The sequence below is a fragment of the Eimeria necatrix genome, genomic scaffold, assembly GCF_000499385.1.
Source record: "Eimeria necatrix Houghton genomic scaffold, Enh_scaff577, whole genome shotgun sequence".
NCBI lineage: Eukaryota > Apicomplexa > Conoidasida > Eucoccidiorida > Eimeriidae > Eimeria > Eimeria necatrix.
Genome location: NW_013651695.1, coordinates 1 through 23,000, shown reverse-complemented (window position 1 = coordinate 23,000; position 23,000 = coordinate 1). Strand labels below are relative to the sequence as shown.

At 52.1% G+C, this 23,000-nt stretch overlaps 4 protein-coding genes across 4 annotated transcripts; 1 reads left to right on the top strand and 3 right to left on the bottom strand.

Moving 5' to 3' along the window:
• Positions 1-3,726: 3,726 nt before the first annotated feature.
• On the top strand, positions 3,727-5,379 carry ENH_00063880 (SNARE domain-containing protein, putative; the record flags this gene model as incomplete). The annotated part of the gene is made up of 3 exons (XM_013577260.1): positions 3,727-3,879; positions 4,189-4,467; positions 4,999-5,379. The coding sequence occupies 3 exons, from the start codon at positions 3,727-3,729 to the stop codon at positions 5,377-5,379; spliced, it is 813 nt and encodes a 270-aa protein (XP_013432714.1).
• Positions 5,380-7,228: 1,849 nt separating this feature from the next.
• ENH_00063870 (hypothetical protein) lies at positions 7,229-10,603 on the bottom strand (the record flags this gene model as incomplete). The annotated part of the gene is made up of 5 exons (XM_013577259.1): positions 7,229-7,312; positions 7,707-7,739; positions 8,022-8,129; positions 8,638-9,856; positions 10,371-10,603. 5 exons carry the CDS (start codon positions 10,601-10,603, stop codon positions 7,229-7,231), a joined length of 1,677 nt encoding a protein of 558 aa, XP_013432713.1.
• Positions 10,604-12,435: 1,832 nt separating this feature from the next.
• ENH_00063860 (zinc transporter ZIP domain-containing protein, putative) lies at positions 12,436-15,357 on the bottom strand (the record flags this gene model as incomplete). Its single annotated transcript, XM_013577258.1, has 4 exons — positions 12,436-12,683; positions 13,029-13,142; positions 13,489-14,690; positions 15,107-15,357. 4 exons carry the CDS (start codon positions 15,355-15,357, stop codon positions 12,436-12,438), a joined length of 1,815 nt encoding a protein of 604 aa, XP_013432712.1.
• A 1,510-nt stretch (positions 15,358-16,867) lies between these two features.
• On the bottom strand, positions 16,868-22,588 carry ENH_00063850 (hypothetical protein, conserved; the record flags this gene model as incomplete). Its single annotated transcript, XM_013577257.1, has 5 exons — positions 16,868-16,992; positions 17,584-18,355; positions 19,093-19,214; positions 19,772-21,492; positions 22,455-22,588. Coding segments are annotated over 5 exons (2,874 nt in total), but the record flags the coding sequence as incomplete, so codon positions are not given.
• Between the last annotated feature and the right edge of the window lie 412 nt (positions 22,589-23,000).

Sequence of the window (23,000 nt, the reverse complement as noted above, 5' to 3'; positions counted from 1 at the left end):
CAGCAGAGGCAGCGGCAGCAGCAGGGAAGCAGCAGCAGCAGGGAAGCAGGAGCAGCAGGGAAGCAATAGCAGCAGCACCTGTAAAAACAGCAAACCGCAGAGCAGCAACAGCCACACGCAGACACCAGTAGCAGCAGCAGCAGCACAAACAGCAACAGAGGTGGGGCAGTCGCATCATAAATAGCAGCAGCCAGCCAAACACAGTAGCAGCAGCAGCAGCAGCAGCAGCAGTAGCAGCAGCAGCAGCAGCGGGACTAACCTCTTTGCCTGGTTCGGCAATTTCCCTTAATTTAACTGTCTGGTTATTTATTATCTCCAAAACGGTGCATTTGGCGTAAAGACACGAGGGGTTTTCCAGCACGCTAGGGGCAGAGTCGCACCACACAGTCATGCCCTGCTCACAAACCCTAAACCCTAAACCCTAAACCCTAAACCCTAAACCCTGGAGGAGGGGCCATGCAGCTGAAAAGACAGGGAAACACACAAGGGCCGCATACTGGAGTGGGCGTGGCAATGCAGCTGGAAGGAAAGCAGAAGGCAAAGCTTAGAAATATGGGTTGGTTCATAGAGTTTAGGGTTTAGGGTTTAGGGTCAATGATTCAGGATCTAGGGTTTAGAGTTTAGGCTCACCAGGACGAGTGCCTCCGGGGCGACTGAAGGGTCCAGGTCGAAGGCCTTTTTGGGTTTGCTCAGAAAGAGGGTTTAGGGTCAATGATTCAGGATCTAGGGTTTAGAGTTTAGGGTCACCAGGACGAGTGCCTCCGGGGCGACTGAAGGGTCCAGGTCGAAGGCCTTTTTGGGTTTGCTCAGAAACGAAACCATTGTCTCAAGGGTTCAAAGTTTTCGTCTAGGGTTTAGGGTTTAGGGTTTAGGGTTTAGGGTTGAAGTTAGCGGCGGCCAACCACTGCTGTAGACACAGCTTTCTCCCGGCGTAAAGGTATATACGAATTCCTGGAGGATTGAGAATGAGCCCTGAAGAGCCTGGAGGGCAAACCCTAAACCCTAAACCCTAAACCCTAAACCGTAGAGGCCAGAACACCCGCTGACGGTCAGCAGCTCCCCGAGCACAAGCCTGGCAGGCTCGACAGCGCAGCAGCTGCCTAAAGGGCTGAAGTGTGTTTATAATTTGAATTAATTTCATTTATTAATTCACAAAAAGAGACTTTCAGGGTTTAGAGGAGCAGCGGCTGCTCCAGCCACGGCCGGGCTCGGGTGTCACTACACCTGCCGTGCAGTGCACACTGCGGCTGCTGCTGCCTATCGCATCTTGTCTGCGAATTGAGTCCTAGTTCTTCATAATTGAATTAATTAATGAAAATAATTCAAAATTTTCATTTATTTTCCGATTAATTCTCTTTAAGAGGCATATCGTGGCCCGAGGCTCCCAGCTGGCCTCTGCTCCCGACCCCAGGCAGTTCCAGTGGACCCCCGCGGGAGGCAGCGCCTCGGAGGGTCAAAACTGGAAACAAAAACAAAACTTGAATGATTTAATTCAGTTTAGTTGCAATTATATTGAATTAAATCATTTAAATTCGACAATTAACTCATTTTAGAAGCCGGAGCGATCAGGGAACCGCCGGAGTGACCCTCATTGAGTATGCGCAGGCTGAGCTGTCCATACACGTCAGCTCTGTAACATCTCACGAAATGAATAACTTATTAAACCACCTTTTCATTTTTTAAATGGTTTTATTTACATTTAATGGTCCATCTGGTGCTGCAGCCGCTGCTGCGGATGGCTGCAGAGTAGCAGGCGACGCCAAACAGGTAAGTTAATTCAAATTTAAAAGTTTAGAACAATAGAAGACAATAGACACTGCTCAAAAGCTTCTGTACATAGCAGCAACTGCGGCTTTAGCTGCTACTTAGGTTCTTTGTGCTGAAAACAAGAATATATAAAAGTATTTATAAATTATGTAGAAGACTGCGTGAGTATATAGGCAAAGAAAAAGCACTTAGCAATACACATGTACAGGAATCCAAATGAATGGGCAATTAACAAACCTGCTAAAGAAGTAAATTTTAAAATAAAAAATAAGCTTTAAGCCTCACTCATTTAAAAAAGAATTATTATTTATTAACGAATAGCTGCTGGGGCTGTGCGCATGCGCGAGTGCACCTTTGGGGTGTACGTACAGCTGAACTTAGCTGAAGGTGCTGCTGTTCCCAATAACGCTTCTTTTAGATGAAATAAGAGTGAAGCTTATAGGCGTTAACCCTAAACCCTAAACCCTAAACCCTAAACCCTTAACCGTAAACCCTAAAGCATAGCAGTAATTAGCAGCAAGTTGCTGCAGTAAATGAACCTGCTGCGCCCTTTACCGAGTTTTATGGTCATGAATTAAAAAGTGCAAAAAGAGTAAATTAATTCAATTAAATGTAATTTTGCACTCTTGTGTATCCATCTTATTTCAAAAAGTTTGAGGTTTTATTTCATTTTCAGTTTTGTTCAAGTTTACTCTTTTCTTCTTTCTAATTTATTCTTTTCTAAACAGCTTCCTTTTCTTCTTTTTGCAGAAGCCCATTCAAGAGTTTCAAATAAAATAAAATCCAAATGGAGTTAAAGATAAATCTTTTTTATTTTGCTTTTATTTGCATTCCCTGCTTTATGCTTCTGCTGCACCTGCAGACAGTGCAGATGCGGTGTATGTACATACACCTACAGAAAACGAAACTTAAAAATTGATACAGACAAATATATATAAACTCTCTTTTACGACATTTATAAACCGCAGTAGCAGCTGCAGCACATGCAGCAGCTGCAGCTGCTGCAGCAGCTGCAGCAGCTGCAGCACGTGCAGCCCCTGCAGCAGCTGCAGCACGTGCAGCAGCAGCTGCTGCTGCAGCAGCTGCAGCAGTGTGTAAAGGCAACAGGACTTATTTGGCTGAGCTGCATCCAGGGCCCAGGGCTGCACGGATATAGATAAAAACAACAAAAAGGAGTAAACATTTGAATATATAATAAATATTTCATTTGGCATTAATTAAATTTTCAACTATTGGAGCTAATGCAAAGAGAGCTGCTGCAGTAGATACACCCGACTGCTCGTGGGCCTCTCCCACACAAGCTGCTGTTTCCCGCTGCAGCTGACAGTCGCTTTTTTGTCTTTTATGGCATTTTTTGGCTCTTTTATGTATCTTTTTTGATTATTTTGTGTAATATTTTTAATTGTTTTGTTAATTTTCAATTTAAATTTCGTCGCTGTGTTTTAAAATGAGAGAAGTCCGCGACTGATCACCTCGCACGACCACTGGAAGACGGCAGTGTGTGCCTGTTGCTTTGGAGGTTCCATTGTTTGTTATTTGTTTTCAAGGCTGAGCAGAATTATAATAAATGACAAAATAAATAAATAATAAAAATAAATAATAAATAAATGATGTAGAAGGCGAAGAGCCAACGACGTGAGCAGTAGGGCGCTGCGCGTGTTTGGGGCTGAGTGGCTCAAGTGTACATACACTTGAGGACTGGCTGGTTGCTCAAAAGCTGCTCGTTTTGCCTTAAAAGTCATTTATTTCATTTTCTTGTCATTTTTTGTGATTCCATTGAAAAATAAAACTCTAATTGGCGGTGAAATTTCTTTTTTGAGACCCTGTGGGCGCTCGCCGGTGTAGTGACACCCGGGCGCCGCGAGAGCCCGTCCGTACACCCCAGCGGTTCCTCTTCGCAGTTTTTCTTTTTTTGTTTTATTTATATATTTTATTAGTTATATTTCCCTCTTTTCCAAAATGGAGTGCGATTTGTGGGCCAGCGATGCAGCAAAACTCAAACAGCTGCAACAAACCGTAGACTCGCTGCTGCAGCGAGCCCGCGCGGATCCAGCAGCAGCAACAGGAGAAGCAGCAGCAGTGCTGCGCGGGCATGTGACCAGAATGGCGCAGGTAATAAATAAAAGCAGCAGACAAGCAGCAGCAAAGAAAGAAACAGATTAAACAATAAAGTCAACAAATAAATCCAAATAAATCCAAATAAACCCCGCAAACCCGACAAACAAATGCTAAGTGAAGCAGCTGGGCGAATTGCGGCGAAAAGCCTCAACGCCCAGGTGTCTGTACACCTGAATGGAGTCAATAATGGCGAGACACGAGGGGCTCTCTTGGAGAGATAAAAAGGCACTGGTTTTGTTTTGAGTTTTTTGTTTGCTGCTGCTGTTTTGCTGCTGCTTTGCTGCTGCTGCTTTGCTGCTGCAGCGCTGCAGCCAACTCGAGCAGTCGCTTATGAGGGCTTCGGAGTCCCCCGAGCTCTTTGGCTTATCTGCTGCTGCGCTGCAGCAGCGGCTGCTGCTGCTGCAGCAGCTGCAGCAGCAGCAGGACGCGCAGCTGGAGGCTTTCCGGCTGCTTTTCTCGCAAGCTGGGGTGTACAGACACTCCAAAAAAGAATCTTTTAATTCCAACTTCTCAGATTTCCCTCTCGAAGACAACAGTTCATTTTTGGAGGAAACTGCAGACACCCCAACTAGTGCCTCTGCTGTACGTACACCGCAACTTCACCCCGCAGTTTCATTTTTCTTCTTTTCCACTTTTCCATTTTAATCCTTTTTGTTTCTTCTTGCGGCTTTTGTCTTCATCTTTCTCGCCTTCTTCATTTGTTTATTGTCTTGCTATTTATTTATGTGTTCATTTATTTGTTCTTTTATTTATTTTTTATCATTTATTTTTTAATTCCTGCGTTTGTTCATTCCTCTATATTTGTTATTATCTGCTAATTTATTTGTTGTTATTTGATATATGCATTTGCTGCATTTAGTATTCATTTAGTTCTTATTATAGATTGTTTGTTTGCTTCTGTTGACCATTTATTTGTTTTTATTATTTCTTTGATCTATTAATAATTCATTTGTTTTGTTGTTTCTTTTATTTATTGACTATTTATTCGTTTTAATTAGTTATTTTATTTGTTTTATTAATTGTTTAACTTGTTTTCATTGTTTTATTACTTGTTTAATTTGTTTTTACTGTTTTATTAATTGATTAATTCGTTTTTATTAATTATTTCTTTAGGACGATTTTGGCTCCTTCGGCCCCAGCCCCAGCCTGTCGGGCTCCAGTCTGCTGCAGCAGCCGCAGCAGCAGCGGTGGCAGCAGCAGCAGCAGCAGCAGCAGCAGCAGCAGGACGAGGAGCAGCAGGAGCAGCAGCTTTCGTACTTGGCGGGTTCTGTGATGAATCTGAAGGAAATAAGTTACGCAATAAGTGACGAGGTGTCTGTACACCGCAGACTGCTCGACGCCACAGAAAGCTCCCTAGACACCGCAGAAGCCAACTTAAAAAAAAATAAAAAAATGCTCCAAAAACTTATGAAAAGACACTCCACCATTTGTCTCCTTCTCGTCGCTCTCGCCCTTCTCTGTCTCCTCATTTTCCTCTTAGTCTTCACAGCGTAGCAGCAGCAGTCGCGATCGGGGGGCTCCTAGGGGGCCCCGGGGGGCCCCCGGGGGGCCCCCCTGAGGCTCTGAGGGCCCCCTTGGGGCCCCCCAGGGGGGCCCCCTAGGGGCCTTCGAAGGGCCGTAGGGGCCCCAAAAACGGGGTCCGGAGGCCCTCCAGTCTCCTCCTTGCTGCTGCTCCTTTTAGGGGCCCCACAGGGGGTTTGGAAGCAGCAGCGAGGGGGCCCCCGGAGGGGAGTCCTGGGGGGACACCAGTGCCTCCTGCGGGCCCCCAGAGGCCGTGCTGGGGGGCCCCCAGGGGCACAAGGGGTGCCCCTAGGGGCCCCCTTCTACTCCTGTTACAACGGGGGCCCCATGGGGCCCCCCAGGGGGCAACGGGGGGCCCCTAGGGGCCCCCATCTACTCCTGATACAACGGGGGCCCCATGGGGCCCCCCAGGGGTGCCCCCGAGACTCAAAGCCCGCTTGTCTTTACTGTATCCGCTGGGGGGCCCCCTCGGGGGCCCCTGGGGGGCCCCTGGGGGCCCCCCGTGACCACTTAGGGGGCCCCACACCTCGGTGGCGTTGAACCCTGGGGATCTAGGGTTTAGGGTTTTATAAGCCTTTTTTTACTGCAAAGAAGAGTTGTTTTTGTATATAGCATTTTTGGTGAAGAAATATGTATTTGTTTTTTGTTCATTTTTGAGGTGTACGTACACCCCAGCAGTTCGGGTGTCGCTTTGAGGTGTACGTACACCCCAGCAGTTCGGGTGTCGCTTTGAGGTGTACGTACACCCCAGCAGTTCGGTGTCGCTTCCTTCAGGGTTGCAGGTCTTGCAAAGTCTCCAATGTCCTCTTAAGTAGCTGTTAATGCTGGCCAAGTTGTGAGCGATAAAGACTGTTCTCAGTATTGTTCAGAGATGACAGCAGTTGCTGAGTTGTACTGAACTTGCGCCATTTGGAATGCAGTGATATGACTTTGCACGAAAGTCTTTGAGAGAAAAGCTTTCGCACTTATGTGATTTCTGCGCACAGTTCAAAAGCCTTTCCATCTGTCCAACAAAAGTCCCAAAACCTTCTTTTTATCTTCTTTATATTGCCCAACATATCTTCTTCCTTCTGGCCTTCAGTGTTGTCAAATGCAAAGATCTGCTGCTGCTTTATTAGAGAAAAAGAATATTATTTTTGCATTAAAATGATTAATTTCAATTTGGCATTTTAATTCTTTCTGAAAAAAGCGAAAAACATTCTCGCGGGGTGTAAGCCAGTGCGAATCCATAGAAAGTGAGCTTGAGTAAGAGAATGGCGAACTGGTCCCTGCAATTATAATTATAATTGAAGTTGTAATTATAATTATTTATTCTCATTATTATTCTTCCTGTCTTTGTTTTAAATGCAAACATCAGCAGTCCGACAAACTGCTGCAGTTTGGGAGAGGCTGCAGTGCCTCTGTGTTGGCGGGCACTGGGCTTCGTGGTCTAGGGTTTAGGGTTTAGGGTTTGGGGTTTAGGGTTTGGGGTCTAGGGTTTGGGGTTTAGGGTTTGGGTAATTCCGTCTTGAAAACCTCCACAAAAAAAGATGTTCACCTCTAATTCGCCTCGCGGCGACCAGCTGCAGAGATAGCAGCAGCAGCAGCAGCGGCAGCAGCAGCAACAGCAACAGCAACAACAGCAGCAGCAGCAACAGCAACAACAGCAGCAGCAGCAACAGCAGCAGAGAGGCGAGATAATGAGAGCAGCAGGGGGGGACAATCAGAAGCACAAAATACAAGGGAGACTATGAGGGGGGCAGAACAAATAAATTAAATTAAATTAAAATCAAACTAAATTAAATTAAATTAAATTAAATTAAATTAAATAATAAATAAATAATCAAAAAAGCAGCACCTTTGTACTCCAGCCTTTCTGCTTGAAGTCCTCCACGATTTCCTCGGGCTCGTTTCTTTGCTCCAGCAGCTGCGAAGTAAATAAGTAAATAAATATAATAAGCAAATATAATAAAATAAATAAATAAATAAATAAATAAACTACTTAGAATAAAATAAATAAATGAATAAATTAATTAATTAATTAGTAGAAATGGGTAAATAAATGAATAGTAAGTGGTGAAATAATGGAAAGAAAGAATTTATCTTTTCGTGTCGCCCTGTTTTGTCTTTACTTTTTTCCTCCTTTTTTCTTTTCATTTTTCTTTGTTTGTCCTTTTTATCTTTTTACTGTTTTGTGTTTTTGTTTGTCTTCTTTATATCTTTGCTTATTTCTTTTTCTTTCATTTCTTTTTGAATTCTTTTATATCTTTTTGTCTTTTATTTATTTTCTTCTTGTTTTCTTTTTTTGTCTTAAAACTCACCAAATACAAAATTCCCTTCGGGCTCAAAAAGTCCTGAAGAGACAAAAGACGGCCGCAGCCACGCAAAGGGTTTAGGGTTTGGGGATTAGGGTTTAGGGTTTGGGGATTAGGGTTTAGGGTGAGGGGGTTAGGGTTTAGGGATTGGTGTTTAAGCTTTAGGGTTTGGGGTATAAAAACGTGGGAATTTTCGCAATTGGATTTTTCTTGCACTACTAAGGAGGGTTTAAGGTTTAGGGTTTCGCGGGGAGGGTTAAAGGGGCTTGAAAAGGACAGAGGGTTTAGGGTTTAGGGTTTAGGGTTTAGGGTTTGGCCCACCGGTACATTTGCCAGAAACTTGTCGGTCACTGCGCGGCCGCGGCGGCCGCCCCACCAGGGCAGGTCTGCGGGGGCCACTTTGGCCCGGGGGCTCCCGGGGACATAGGGCTAAAAAAAAGAAACAAAAAGGGGGAAAAGGAGGAAAAAAAGATAAATGAAGTTAAAATGGATTTATAAATAAATGCAGTTCATTTGGAAGATTAAAATGCGGAAAAAATGAGACAAAAAGACCCAAAATTGACCCCAAAAGAGACAAAAAGGAGAAAAATAAATCAAGTGAAGCGCAGAAGCAAATTAAATGGAAGCCACTAAACCCTAGGGGGTTTAGTGGCTAGGGTTTATAAGCTAGGGTTTAGAGGCTAGGGTTTAGTTGTTAGGGTCTAGTGGCTAGGGTTTGATAGCTGGGGCTCATTAGCTAGGGTTTATTAGCTAGGGCTATTTTGCTAGGGTTTATTGGCTAGGGTTTATTAGCTAGGGTTTATTAGCTAGGGCTTTTTAGCTAGGGTTTATTAGCTAGGGTTTATAAGCTAGGGTTTATTAGCTAGGGTTTATAAGCTAGGGTTTAGAGTCTAGGGTTTAGAGTCTAGGGTTTACTAGCTAGGGTTTGGAGGCTGACAGGGTTGAAGAGAATCAAATCAAAAAATGCCTCTCTCTGTGCCGCCTCCTTAATATCCCCTCCTCCTCCTCCGCTGCTGAAACTGCTGCTGCTGCCGCTGCTGCTGCCGCTGCTGCTGCTGCTGCTGCTGCTGCTGCTGCTGCTGCTGCTGCTGGCTGTGGGGCCCCTGAAGGCGGTGAAGAGGTTTGCCAGGAGAACCTCCTGCTTCTCTCCGCAGCAATTTAATTCAAAAGTTCTTTTTGTAGATTTTGCTGCAGCATTTTGCAAATCCACTCCAAACACCACCGGCGACAAACACGCACAAACTCCGGGGGCCCCCAAAGGCTCTTTGGGGGCCCCCAAAGGGTCTTTTAGGGCCCCCCAACGGCCTTTGGGGGCCCCCAAAGGCTCTTTGGGGGCCCCCAAAGGGTCTTGTGGGGCCCCAGAGGGGTCTTGTGGGGCCCCTAGAGGGTCTTCCGGGGCCCCCAAAGGGTCTTTGGGGGCCCCCAAAGGGTCTTTGGGGACCCCCAAAGGGTCTTTAGAAGCCCCCAAAGGGTCTTTTAGGGACCCCCAACGGTCTTTGGGGGCTCCTAAAGGGTCTTGTGGGGCCCCCACAGGGTCTTTGGGGGCCCCCACAGGGTCTCTGGGGGCCCCCACAGGGTCTTTGGGGGCCCCTAAAGGGTCTTGTGGGGCCCCCAAAGGGTCTTTGAGAGCCCCCAAAGGGTCTTCAGGGGCCCCTACAGGGTCTTTGGGGGCCCCCAAAGGGTCTTTGGGGGCCCCCAAAGGGTCTTTAGAAGCCCCCAAAGGGTCTTGTGGGGCTCCCAAAGGGTCTTGTGCGGCCCCTACAGGGTCTTGTGGGGCCCCTACAGGGTCTTGTGGGGCCCCCAAAGGGTCTTCGGGGGCCCCCAAAGGGTCTTTGGGGGCCCCCAAAGGGTCTTTGGGGGCCCCCAAAGGGTCTTTGGAAGCCCCCAAAGGGTCTTTGGGGGCCCCCAAAGGGTCTTGTGGGGCCCCAGAGGGGTCTTGTGGGGCCCCTAGAGGGTCTTGTGGGGCCCCTAAAGGGTCTTTGGGGGCCCCCAAAGACCCTTTAGGGGCCCCCAAAGGGTCTTTGGGGGCCCCTAAAGAGTCCTGAGGGGCCCCCAAAGGGCCTCCAGGGGCCCCCTGGTACCCTGGGGGGTCCCCCGGGTGTTGGCAGCGGTTTAGCAGCGAAGAAAGAAAGGCCGTGACGCATCCGCTGCCGCACCTAATAATAAATAAATAAATAATAAATAAATAAATAAATAAATAAATAAATAAATAAATAAATAAAAATAAATAAATATATAAATAAATAAATAATAAATAATAAATAATGAGTGGATAAATAACTGCATTAAGTGGAGGAGGAGAGGCGGAGAAAAACCGGTAGATAAATTGCAGAAGTGCAACAGGCGGCTTTATAAAACCTAAACCCTAAACCCTAAACCCTAAACCCTAAACCCTAAACGCTTGGCCCTAAAGCCTAAACCCTAGGCCCTAGACCCTAGCTCGGAATCCTATGACTTAAACCCTTGCCGTTCCCCGAAGGTATGCCGTGTGGAGCGCATCTGCCCTCTACAGCCTAGGGTTAAGGGTTTAGGGTTTAGGGTTTAGGGTTTAGGGTTTAGGGTTTGTCTTGCCCCATTTCCAAAGCCGTGGCGGGCTGCAGCAGCTGCAGCGCCTCCAAGTCCAGCAGCAGCGAATCCATTAGGAGAAAAGAGTCTTCGGAGGGTACATACACCTCAGAAAACTCAGGAAGACTCAAGTGTGGGGTCAGCGGGGTGGGCAGCCACAGCTGCTGCTGCTGCTGCTGCTGCTGCTGCTGCTGCTGCTGCTGCTGCTGTTCTCGATGCTGTTGGTGCTGCTGCTGCTGCTGGAGTAGCTGCAGCAGCGGCAACTGCTGCTGCTGTTGATGAGGTTGCTGCTGCTGCTGCTGCTGCAGCCCCGGGGATGGGGGAGAGGGCGAAGCCATTGCAAACTTCAAGTCATAAGCCTCAAACCCTAAACCCTAAACCCTAAACCCTCGGTGGAACCGCAGGAAACTAAAATCCTCTCACAGGATTTAATTTCAATTTCAGGAACTTCTAAAGAATAAATTAAAAGGAAAGAAGAATATAAATGAGCCAAACATATCTCTGGGACTGCAGCAGCAAAGTCAACAGACTTCAGGTGTACCTACACCTCATCGAAACCACCACTGCGCAATTCAAACTCAGAAAAATAATTTCAATTAAAACAAATAAATCATTTTTAAACAAATTTAAACGCTAATAATATAATCAGAGTGGTGCCACAAGATCTCTTGAAACGGGGGCCCCCAGGGGCCCCCTAGGGGGCCCCCTGGGGCCCCTGGGGGGCCCCCTAGGGGCCCCCTGGGGGCCCCCTGGAGGCCCCCTGGGAACCCCCGTACTTTCTAAGGGTCTTAATTCATGTTCTGCTGGTATTAGAGTTACGTTGTTTGAATTTATGAAATTATTTTTAAATTTTTAAGCAAATTTAATTAATTTAAATGAAATTAGAGACTCATAAGCAGCAAAACCGAAGACTTCCCACACCGGCAGGCCCGGGGGGCCCCTATGGGTCTTCCCGCACCCCTCGGGGGCCCCTGTGGGGCCCCTGTGGGGCCCCTGTGGGGCCCCTGAGGGGCCCCTGTGGGGCCCCTGTGGGGCCCCTGTGGGGCCCCTGTGGGGCCCCTGTGGGGCCCCTGTGGGGCCCCTGTGGGGCCCCTAGAAAGCCCTGCGGGGCCCCACAGGGCCCCCAAGGGCCTCCATTAGGGATAACGGCCCCAAAGAGGGCCCCAGGGAGGCCCCAAAGGGGCCCCAAAAAGGCCCCACAGAGGCCCCAAAGGGGCCCCCCAGGGTCCCCCAAAAGGGCCCCACAGGGACCCCACAGGGGCCCCTCAGGGCCTAAACGGGGCCCCGTAGGGGCCCCCAAAAGGGCCCCACAAGGCCCCTAAAAGGGCCCCCAAAAGGGCCCCACAGGGGCCCCCAAAAGGGCCCCACAGGGAGTCCCAGTGTAGGGCCATCTTAGAGCAACAAAGAGGTTTCTTAAAAAAAAAAAAGGTTTAGAAGTGACTAGAAGCAGCAGGGGAGGAGCTGCTAAGTCAAATATCCAGGGGTTTCCTAAACCCTAAACCCTAAACCCTAAACCCTAAACCCTGAGCCGTGAACCCTTGAGCGAAAAGAGTGACACCGCTGAGTTGAGGCAAACGAGTCTCCCCAAACCCTAAACCCTAAACCCTAAACCCTAGGGGGGCAGAGAGGGGAAAGACACAACAAAGAAGAGAGAAAGAAGGGACTCAGGACCCAAAGGCAGCAAACAAACAAGAAGGGGCCCTAGGCCCTCACAGACACAAAGAGCAGCAGAACGAAGCAGCAGCAGCAGCAGCAGCAGCAGCGACAGGGGAGTGCTGCTGCTGCAGCGGCTGCTTCGTCCCGTGCCGCAGCCAGGCCTCAAGCTCCTGCTGCAGCAGCAAAACGCTGCAGCAGCCGCAGCAGCAGGCTCCACAGCTGCAGCAGCAGGCTTTAGCTGCAGCAACAGGCCCTAGCTGCCCGAGCAGCAGGCTTTAGCAGCAGCAAAAGCAGGATGCTGCAGCCGCTGCAGCCAACAGCAGCAGCAGCAGCAACATCATCACCGGGAGGCTACAGCTGCTGCAGCCAACAGCAGCAGCAGCAGCGGCATCGCCGGGAGGCTACTGCTGCTGCAGCCAACAGCAGCACCACCACCACCACCACCGGGCCGCTGCCGCTGCAGCCAGCAGCAGCAGCAGCAGCAGCAGCAGCAGCAGCAGCAGCAGCAGCAGCATCAGAGGAGAGCCATGGAAAGGGCCCCCAAAGCAGTGAGGCCCACCATCAGCAGCAAATCTTTTCTTTTTTGTCTTCTCCCCCGCTGCAGCTCGCTGGCCAATATCTCCAGAAGCCCCACATGCAAAAAGGCCCCCGCGCCGAGCCCCGTGAGGGCCCCGGGCAAGAAGTGTACGTACACCCCAACGCTGCTGCTGCTGCTGCTGCTGCTGCTGCTGCTGCTGCTGCTGCTGCTGCTTAGGTCGCCGCCTGCAGCGCAACAACGCGGGAGCTCGCGCCTGAGTCAAATCAATTCTTTGTTTGCTACTTTGATTCATTCAATTCATTTATTGTCAAACTATTTATTTATTTATTTATTTATTTATTTATTTATTTATTTATTTCAATTTATTTATTTCAATTTATTTATTTCATTTATTCGTCAAGCCCGCGAATCTGCTGCCTGACGGGCTGGGGTGTACAGACAGCTCGCGGACGCCCGAGGGAAGTGAGGTGTACGTACACCTCAGAACGAGCAGCACGGACCACGGGCCAGCAGCAACAGCAGCAGCAGCAGCAGCAGCAGCAGCAGCAGCAGCAGCAGCAGCAGCAAACCTGGTGCATCTGCAGCAGCAGAGCGCTGGATGAATAGACCTGCAGCAACTCCGAGTGGGGCCGTCAAGGCGTACGACAGCATCTGGATAATGTAGCAGGTCTGGTCTGCGCCCACTGCAGCAGCAGCAGCAGCAGCAGCACCAGCAGCAGCAGCAGCAGCAGCAGCAGCAGAGGGATTGGCATCCACCAGAACGGGCAGAGAAGCCGCCGAAGGGGCAGCAGCAGCACTGGCAGCGGCCGCAACGAAACGCAGCAGCAGCAGAAACAGCGAAAGAGCAGCAGCAGCAGCAGCAGCAGAAACAGTGAAAGAGCAGCAGCAGCAGCAGCAGAAACAGTGAAAGAGCAGCAGCAGCAGCAGCAGAAACAGTGAAAGAGCAGCAGCAGCCGCAGCGGAAACAGCGAAAAAGCAGCAGCAGCAGCAGCAGCAGCAGCAGCAGCAGCAGCAGCAGCAGCAGCTCACCGTGCAGCAGCGAGCTGCCAACGGCGAAGGCCTCCAGAGTCTTGTGCAGCAAAATGGCAGCAGCAACAGTTTTGGGATTAGCAGCAGCACCTAAAGTGAGGCCCTCGAGCACGGAGTGTACAGACAGCCCAGCCAGCAGCAGGCTGCCGGAGAAGACGGAGCGCGCAGCAGAGCTGTGGGGCCCCACACTTCCTGCTGCTGCTGCTGCTGCTGCTGCTGCTGCTGGGAGGGCGGCTTTCTGCTGCTGCTGCTGCTGCAGCGCAGCAGCAGCAGCAGCCGCAGCGGGCAGCGCCACTGCTGTCTCGTCCATCAAGGTGTACGGACAGCTCAGGCTGGGGCCCTCGGGGTCCGCAGGGCTGCTGCTGCTGCTGCTGCTGTCACCAGCAGCAGCAGCAGCAGCAGCAGCAGCAGCAGCGGGGGCTGCAGGTCCATCGGGCGCCTTTCTCCGGTCAAGGCACTCCCAGCTGCTGCAGCAGCTGCTGCCTCCGCTGCAGCAGCTGCTGCCGCAGCCAGCGCAGGAATGGCCAGCATCGCAGCAAGCCTTGTGCCGCCCAGCAGCAGCAGCAGCAGCAGCAGCAGCAGCAGCAGCAGCATGCTGCGGCAGCATGCTCACAGGGCCTGGAGGCGCGCTTGCTGCTCCCGTGCCCATGGGGACTCTAAATGAGGGCCCGCTGCTGCTGCTAGCTTTGCTGCAGCAGCAGCAGCAGCAGCTATTTGCGTGTCTGTCTGCAGCTTCAAATCCGTGGCTGTCGCTGCAGTGTGGGGCTGCTGCTGCTGCTGCTGCTGCTGCGGGGTGTGGCTGCTGCACTGCAGCAGCGGCAGCAGCAGGCTGCCTGTCTTTGCTGCAGCTCAGGGACTCCAAAAGAGAGCTGCCGGTGCTGCTGCTGCTGCTGCTGCCGTCGCCTGGATGCTGCTGCTGCTGCTGCTCCACAGCTGCTTCGAGAGCAGCAGACACCAGCAGCCCAACCAAGCAGCACAGCGAAGCAACAGGGTACTGCCGCTGCTGCTGCTGCTGCTGCTGCTGCTGCTGCTGCAGGGACCCCTGCTGCTCCCATGCTGCTGCTAGCTGCTTCTCTGCGGATGGCAGCAGGTGCAGCAGCGCAACAGCAGCAACAACTCCAGCTGTATAGACAGTTGCTGCTCGCACTAAAAACGGAGAAGCCCCGAAGCAGCAAGCAGCAGCAGCAGCGCCGTAGTTGCTGCTGCAGCAGGAGGGCAGCGGGGAGCACGTGCTGCTGCACCGCCGGCTGCTGCTGCTGCTGCTGCTGCTGCTGCTGCTGCTCAGCTGCTGCTGCCGCCGCAGCAGCAAAAATGCTGGCACCGAGCCCAACACGGCGCACAAGAATATCAAAAAGGCCGCCACTACCTTCGTGCGCAAACTGCAGGCAAACCCCAAACCCTAAACCCTAAACCCTAAACCCTAAACCCTAAACCCTAAACCCCCAGCGCTAAACCGCCGCCGCAGCAAGCACAAGCAACGCCAAGTTCGAATCTCCGTGGACGCCGCGGCAAGCGCTACTGAAAGCAGCAGCAGCAGCGAATGAAAAGGCAGCAGCAGCAGCAGCAAATAAAGCAGCAGCAGCAGCAAATAAAGCAGCAGCAGCAGCAGAAGGCTCACTCTTTTTCGTCTACGTCGTGAACATCTGTGGGGGGCCCCCAGGGGGCCCCCTGGTCTTTGGAGTTTGGGTTTTGGGGCTGGTCGTTCTGCGACTGTTCTGCTGCAGCAGGTTGCTGCAGCAGCAGCAGCAGCAGCAGTTTCAGCAGCAGCAGCAGCGGCTGCTGCTGCTGCTGCAGGCAGAAGAGGCCGCCTAAGCCGCTGCGCCGCTGCTGAGGCCCCGGGGCCTCAGGGGGCCCCCTGCTGCTTGCCATGGCCCCAGCCAAGCAACGAGGGGCAGCAGCAGCAGCAGCAGCAGCAGCAGCAGCAACAGCAGCAGCAGCAGACTGGACCCTCGCTTCTGCCTCCGGAAACAGCAAAGCGCCGTCAGCACCACCAGGACCTAGGGTTTAGGGTTTAGGGTTTAGGGTTTGGGCGCGTGCCACACACGTCGACGCGTGGAAGATACGGCGCATGCATTCTGTGTGTGCGCTGCTGGCACTAGGGTTTAGGGTTTAGGGTTTAGGGTTTGGGGTTTAGGGGGCCGGGGAGGGGGAAGCATCCAAGGGGCCCCCGGGGCCCCCCAAGTTGCTTTTGGAAGTTCAAAAGAATAAAAGTGAAGAAAAAGAAATGGAGGGGTTTGAGGGTTTAGGGTTTGTGTGTTGGGGTGTCTAGACAGCTCAGCGGCGGCGGCGGCGGCGCGGCGCTCCTCCTCAGAAGCAGAAAAGACTTTTCGAGGATTTCTTTCTTTTAATAATGTCAAAAGAATATAATTGCAATTTAAAACAATAAATGCAATTCATTACTTGCTGCCGGCTCGCCAAAGCCGGGGCTGGGGCCCCCGCGCGCCGGGGGCCCCACCCCAGGTGTACATACACCTCACGCAGCCCGCTCAAACCGCCAGCAGCAACACAGCAGCAGCAAAACTTCGCTCCACTTTTGCTTCTCTTCTGCAGTCTTCAAAAGCTTTAGAAGGCCGCCGGGCCCCTTTGAAGGCAAAGGGGGCCCCTGGGGGCCCCACAGGGTCCTTTGCAGCAGAAGAAACTCAGGTGTACGTACACCGCGAAGCCCTGCCTCCCAAAGGTCCAGCCCTAGCAATACAGCTAGCCACAGCTAGCCATAGCTAGCCATGGCTAGCTACAGTGGCTACAGGTGCACACAGCTAGCTACTGCTAACTGAGGATAGCTGCAGCTAGCTACAGCTAGCTGTAACTAGCCACAGATGCCACAGCCAAATACAGTCAGCTACAGCCAGCCCTGCCCATTCAGTGCCAGCCTTGGCTCACCAGAAATCCCTAGAAGCGCCCCCACCCAGTTATGGCTAGCTGTAGCTAGCTGTAGCTAGCTGTAGCTGGCTGTAGCTAGCTGTAGCTAGCTGTAGTTAGCAGTAGCTAGCCGTCGCTAGCCGTGTCCAGCTGCAGCTAGCTGCGGCTAGCTGTGTCCCGCTGTAGCTAGCTATGGCTAGCTGCAGCTGGCAGCCACAGCTAGCTGCAGCTAGCAGCCACAGCTAGCTGTGACTGCTGGCTGTGGCTAGCTGTGGCTAGCCGTGGCTAGCTGTGGCTAGCTGTGGCTAGCTGTGGCTAGCTGTGGCTAGCTGTGGCTAGCTGTGGCTAGCTGTGGCTAGCCGTGGCTAGCCGTGGCTAGCCGTGGCTATCCGTGGCTAGCTGTGGCTAGCTGTGGCTAGCTGTGGCTAGCTGTGGCTAGCCGTGGCTAGCCGTGGCTAGCTGTGGCTAGCCGTGGCTAGCTGTGGCTAGCTGTGGCTAGCTGTGGCTAGCTGCTAGTGCGTCAGTTGGCGGGGTCGAATGTGCCGTGGCAAGCCATTTGGAACTGCCAGTCGAGTTTTGCTGCAGTGTAAACTTCCACTTCCTTTTCCGGGATGTCGTATTCTATCAGCTCCTCCAGCGGCTGACCTGCAGCAGCAGCAGCAGCAGCAGCAGCAGCAGCAGCAGCGGTGGCAGCAGCAGCAGCAGCTGCGGTGGCAGCAGCAGCAGCAGCAGCAGCTCTAGCAGCAGCGGGAGCTGCTGCTGCTGCTGCTGTCTCTCAGGGGCTCGAGCTACCTGTCTGCAGAGAATTGCCTGCCTCTTCCCACCTGCCTCAGCCGCCAGCTAGCTGGCTAGCTAGCTAGCTGCCTCAGCCGCTAGCTGGCTAGCTAGCTAGCTAGCTGCCTCAGCCGCTAGCTGGCTAGCTAGCTAGCTAGCTAGCTAGCTAGCTGGCTAGCTAGCTGGCTGGAAAGCTGGCTGGTTAGCTAGCTAGATAACTAATTAGCTCGGTAAGTAAATAGCTCGCCTACTATCTACCTGTTTGCCTGGATAGGTGAGTTGCTAGCTAGCTAGCTAGCTAGCTAGCTAGCTAGCTAGTCATCTCGCTGGTAGCAGGCTAGTCACTTAGCTAGCTAGCTAGCTAGCTAGCTAGCTAGCTAGCTAGCTAGCTGTTCGGGAGTGTGAGTGGCTGTGTGTGGGTAGGTAGGTGCGGTTTGCTTGTGGGCTGTGTTGAGTCCGCACCGTTGTAGAGGATCTGAAGGGTCCTCTTCGTGCTGCTGCTGCTGCTGCTGCTGCTGCTGCTGCTGCTGCTGCTGCTGCTGCTGCCTTGCTGCTGCTCGAAGGAGTAGCCGTCTGGGGGCGGGTTGTGTCTGCAGACTTCGACAGAGACGAGGCTGTTGGCGAGCTCGAGGTGTACGTACAGCAGCAGCTCCTGCAGCTTCTCAATCAAAGCATCGCCTTCGTATTGGCCTTCGAGAGGAGCAGCAGCAGAAAAGGAAAGGAAGACAGGCTCAGCAGCAGCAGCATCCAGTGCTGCTTCCCGCAGCGCCTGCTGCAGCAGCAGCAAACTGTCGCTCCGCGGGCTCGCAGCAACAGCAGCAAGCGGGTCTTCCTGCGGCTTGTAAGACAGCTCCTTGTAAGACACTATGTGCAGGTACACGGGGCGCGCGCTCCGCGGCAGCGGCTCAGCAGCAGCAGCAGCAGCAGCAGCAGCAGCAGCAGCAGCAGCAGGGTTAGCAGCAGCGGCTGCAGCGGCAGCAGCAGCAGGCGGGGAGGACGAGGAAGACCGCGTCCCTGCGGCTGCAGCAGCGGCAGCAGCAGCAGCGGCGGAAGCTTCTGCGGAGCCACCAGCAGCAGCAGCAGCAGCGGCGGAAGCTCCTGCAGAGCCAGCAGCAGCAGCAGCAGCAGCAGCAGCAGCAGGAGATATTGCAGCAGCAAATTCCTCCGCCTTGTCTGGCAGCGTGAGCAGCAGCACAACCGACAGGTGGGGTGGGACTTCGTCGCAGGAAACCGACTGCACACACAAATGAGGTATTCAAAGGATCTTTTTGCAGAATTAAATCAATTTTATGAATTTATTTTGTAAATTAATTTAATATTCAATTTTATAAAGCAATTTAATCCCTAATTGGTCCAATTATTCGACTTTTTTGACGAAGACGGCTGCAGTTGACGAGGTCACTCGCAACAATGGCTGCCTTCCGGAGAGCAAATTTGCGGGTAAATAGCCGGAAAAGAAGATAATAAACAGCAAAAAATGATTTGAAATAAATAAAAATAAATAAATAAACAAAAATTAGATTTAAAAGGCCAAATAAAGGGGAATAAATGGCAAAAAGGCAAGCCAGTTCGCCCGCTCGCCTGTCGCCACTCCAGCGCGGGTTGAATGGCCTGGATGAGGGCGACGTCTTTGAACCTGAGGGGCCAAAAAGAGTCGAAAAGCGCCAAAAAAAGCAAATAAAATGAAATAAAAGAATAAAACAAATCAAATGATTCATTTTAAGGGTTTAATTGAGAGAAATTGCGGCGAATTCACTGCAGAACTCACTTTTCAGCTATGGGCAAACGAGCCTTCTTCGGCTCCAGGGCCCCCCACTGAAACAGCCCCTGGGGCCCCCAGCTGTGCCCATAGCATTCTGTGCCTGTGGATTTGCAGTACCCTTCAGTACCCTCTTGGGGGCCCCCCTGGGGGCCCCCCTGGGGGCCCCCCTGGGGGCCCCCATAGAGGTTGTTGAAGCCCCACTCTTGCACCATATGGAGGGCCTCAGCCCCCAGGTCTTCGTCAACTATAATGTCCACAACAATGCGCACGAGGGGAGCAGCAGCTGCTGCTGCTGCTGCTGTTGCTGCTGCTGCAGCAAGAGGGTTCCTCTCTGCAGCAACCCCGGGAAGCACCGACACGGGGGCCCCCTCACTCTGAGACCGCAGGGGGCCCCCCGACGGGGGGCCCCCAGGGGGCACAGGGGGGCCCCCAAGGGGGCCCCCAAGGGGGCCCCCAAGGGGGCCCCCAGGGGGGCCCCCAAGGGGGCCCCTTTTAAACAAACCACTTGCTTGGGGGTAGGCGAGGTGGACAGAAGCTGCTGCCAATCTGGGGTGCCTAGGCAGCTGTAGGGGGCTGAAACGAGGGTTTAGGGTTTGGCGAGGGTTTAGGGTTTGGCGAGGGTTTAGGGTTTGGCGAGGGTTTAGGGTTTGGCGAGGGTTTAGCCTTTGCAGGGTTTGGCCAGCGCTGAGCTTTTGGGGACTTGAACTCCGGTGAGGGCTTGGGGCTCCGCTAGGGTTTAGGGTTTGGCGAGGGTTTAGGGTTTGGTGAGGGTTTAGGGTTTTGGAAAAGGAGGGTTTGTCAGTTCTAAAGTAATTGTCTCCGTCAGCAGCAGATAAACCCAAAGAAGCAGCAGCAGCAGAAACAGCAGAGGTCCCTGCAGAACCCCACCTGAGAAGGCAAACAGACAAAAAGAAAAGCTGCTGCTGCTGCTGCTGCTGCTGCTACTGCTGCTGCTGTTGCTGTTGCTACTGCTGCCGCTGCTGCTGCTGCTGCTGCAGCACCTGCGGACTGTGGCGGAGCTGATGAGGTCCAGGGGGGCCCCTTCTGCTGCTGCTGCTGCTTGGAAAGAAAGGGGTTCGACTTCATCTGGAAGGGCCCTCAAGGGAGTGGCTGGATTGCTGCAGCTGACAGTTTGGAACAGCAGCAGCAGCTTAGCTGAGTAGCTGCTGCCAGCAGGCTGCAGCAGCCGCTGCGAGGCCCGCAGCAGACACAAGTCCCGTTTGCTGCTGGGAGCAGCAGCAGCAACAGAATACAAAGTTGTTCCTGAGGAGTCCAGCACGGAGACGGAGTAGTGCGAAGCTGCTGCTGCTGCTGCTGCTGGAAGCACCAGCCCCAGGGACACCCAGCTGGCAGCAGCAGCAGCAGCAGCAGCAGCAGCAGCAGCAGCACCCGCGCTCGCTGGCGGCAGCAACTTAAATACATATGTCTTTGTTCCTTGGGGACATTCTAAAGACCAAACAAACCCTCGAGTTGTTGAGGCCCAGCCGTTGCAGCTGCTGCTGCTGCTGCTGCTGCTCCTGCTGCTCTCCGGCTCGCCGGTGCTGCTGCTGCTGCTGCCGTCCTTGCCTTCGCTGCTGCTGCTGCTGCTGTCCTTGTCTTCGGTGCTGCTGCTGCTGCTTTCGCCGCTGCCTTCGCTGCTGCTGTTTTCGCTGCTGCCTGCGTCTTCGCTGCTGCTGCCGCTATCTTCGCTGTCTTGGCCACCCCCGCTGCTGCTGCTGCCACCCTCGCTGCTGCTGCTGCTGCCGCTGCTGCTGCTGCTGCCGCTGCTGCTGCTGCTTCCACCTGTGTCGCTTTCTTTAGAAATAGGAGCCACATGAATTTCCAAAGACCCCTCGAGCCCCTGGTCATTCTGTTGGGGCCCGAGGAGCAGCCGGAAGACGAGCAGCACTTGTTCGTCAGCAGCTGCTGCTGGTGCTGCTGCAGCAGCAGCAGCAGCAGCAGCAGCAGCAGCAGGGGCGCGGACCGTCTGCATGTGGGGCCCCACAAGAGCAGCAACAGCCCCCGGAGTGAAGATGGGGGCCTTAATTCTGTTAATAATGGCCACGGGCTTTCTCTGTAGATTGAGGAGTTTGATGCTGAATTCATTTGCTGCTGCAGCAGGAGCAGCAAGGGCCTGGGGCATGGGCCAGGCAGCAGCAGCAGCAGCAGCAGCAGCAGCAAAGGGCTGCAGCGCGAGCGACAGCAGCAAGCGCTCGCCCTTCTGAAGGCTGACTGGGTAGAGAGTGATCTTGCTGCCGCTTGCTGCTGCTGCTGCTGGGAGTTTTGCTGCTGCTGCTGTCAAAAACACCCCCAAGTAGGGGTTGTAGCGAGTGTGGGGCCCCACAGCAGCAGGCAGCAGCAGCAGCGGCACGTACACCTCAAGGGCCCCCTTGTACACTTCTTGGGGGGCCTCCAAAGCAACAGCAACTTCGAAGGGGGCCCCCCAAGTGGGGAGGCCCTGGACAGCAGCAGCAGCAGCAGCAAGCTGCGGCGTCCAGAACGCAGCAGCAGCAGCAACAGAAGCAGCAGCAAACGCCATCGAACTCTGCTGCTGCCGCTGCAGCCGCTGCTGCAGGCAGTAACCGCCACCAGCAGCAGCAGCAGCAGCAGCAGACTCCAGCCGGCTGTCGCTGCAAAAAAGCAGCAACAATTCACCGCCAAAACGGTCGAAGGGCTAGGGTTTAGGGTTTAGGGTTTAGGGTTTAGCGTTTACCATTCGTGAACCTTTTTCAACCATTCTTTCTTCGGAAATCATCGGGGGTTTAGGGTTTAGGGTTTAGGGTTTAGGGTTTACCATTCTTGGATTTTTTGTTTTTCCACAACTCTTTCACCTGTATATGGTTTCGAATTCAACTAAAACTAGGCTTTAGGGATTAGAGTTTAGGGTTTAGGGTTTAGGGTTTAGGGTTTGCCATTCTTGAATTTTTTGTTTTTCCACAACTCTTTCACCTGTATATGGTTTAGAATTCAACTGAAACTAGGCTTTAGGGTTTAGGGTTTAGGGTTTAGGGTTTACCATTCTTGGATTTTTTGTTTTTGCACAATTCTTTCACCTCTATATGGTTTAGAATTCAACTAAAACTGGGCTTTAGGGTTTAGGGTTTAGGGTTTAGGGTTTAGGGTTTAGGGTTTACCATTCTTGAATTTTTTGTTTTTCCACAACTCTTTCACCTGTATATGGTTTAGAATTCAACTAAAACTGGGCTTTAGGGTTTAGGGTTTAGGGTTTAGGGTTTAGGGTTTACCATTCTTCGATTTTTTGTTTTTGCACAACTCTTTCACCTGTATACGGTTTAGAATTCAACTAAAACTGGGCTTTAGGGTTTAGGGTTTAGGGTTTAGGGTTTACCATTCTTGGATTTTTTGTTTTTGCACAACTCTTTCACCTGTTTATGGTTTAGAATTGTTGATTTTGACCCAAAATCCCAAATCCCAAATCCCAAATCCCAAATCCCAAATCCCAAATGGTAAGAACCTAAAAAACAAAAACGTGTTGAGAAAGTGGACAAATACCAAATCTTAAGTTGATTTTGACCCAAAATCCCAAATCCCAAATGGGTTTAGGGTTTAGGGTTTAGGGTTTAAGGTTTACCATTCTTGGATTTTTTGTTTTTGCACAACTCTCTCTTCTGTAAAAGTTTGCAAAATTTCCAAAAGAAATTCCGAAGAGATTTCTGTGCTGTTGCTGGTTGGGGGATAAACGCCGTGCACCACGACAGTGCCTTCCTGCGCAAACCCTAAACCCTAAACCCTAAACCCTAAACCCTAAACCCTAAACCCCAAACCCTAGCCCCGAACCCCAAACCCTAAACCCTAAACCCTAGCGCTTTGGTGCGCTAGGCCGTTGCTTCTTTTGCCGCTGCGGCGGGAGCGCAGCAGCTGCTTCGGGCCCCTTTCCTCCCGAACTAGGGTTTAGGGTTTAGGGTTTAGGGTTTAGGGTTTAGGGTTTAGGGTTTGTCACGGTGAGGTCCGTCTTGGGTTCGGAAAGGGTTAAAGTTCGAATTTCAAGTCCATTCATTTCTATAAACCCTTCTTGGCAGTTTTCAAAAAGTCCTCCTTTGCTGAATTGCAAACAACTTTGGTGCAAATCCCAACACTCTCTGAGGGTTTGCTGCAGCCACGCGGGCTCCTGCTCGAC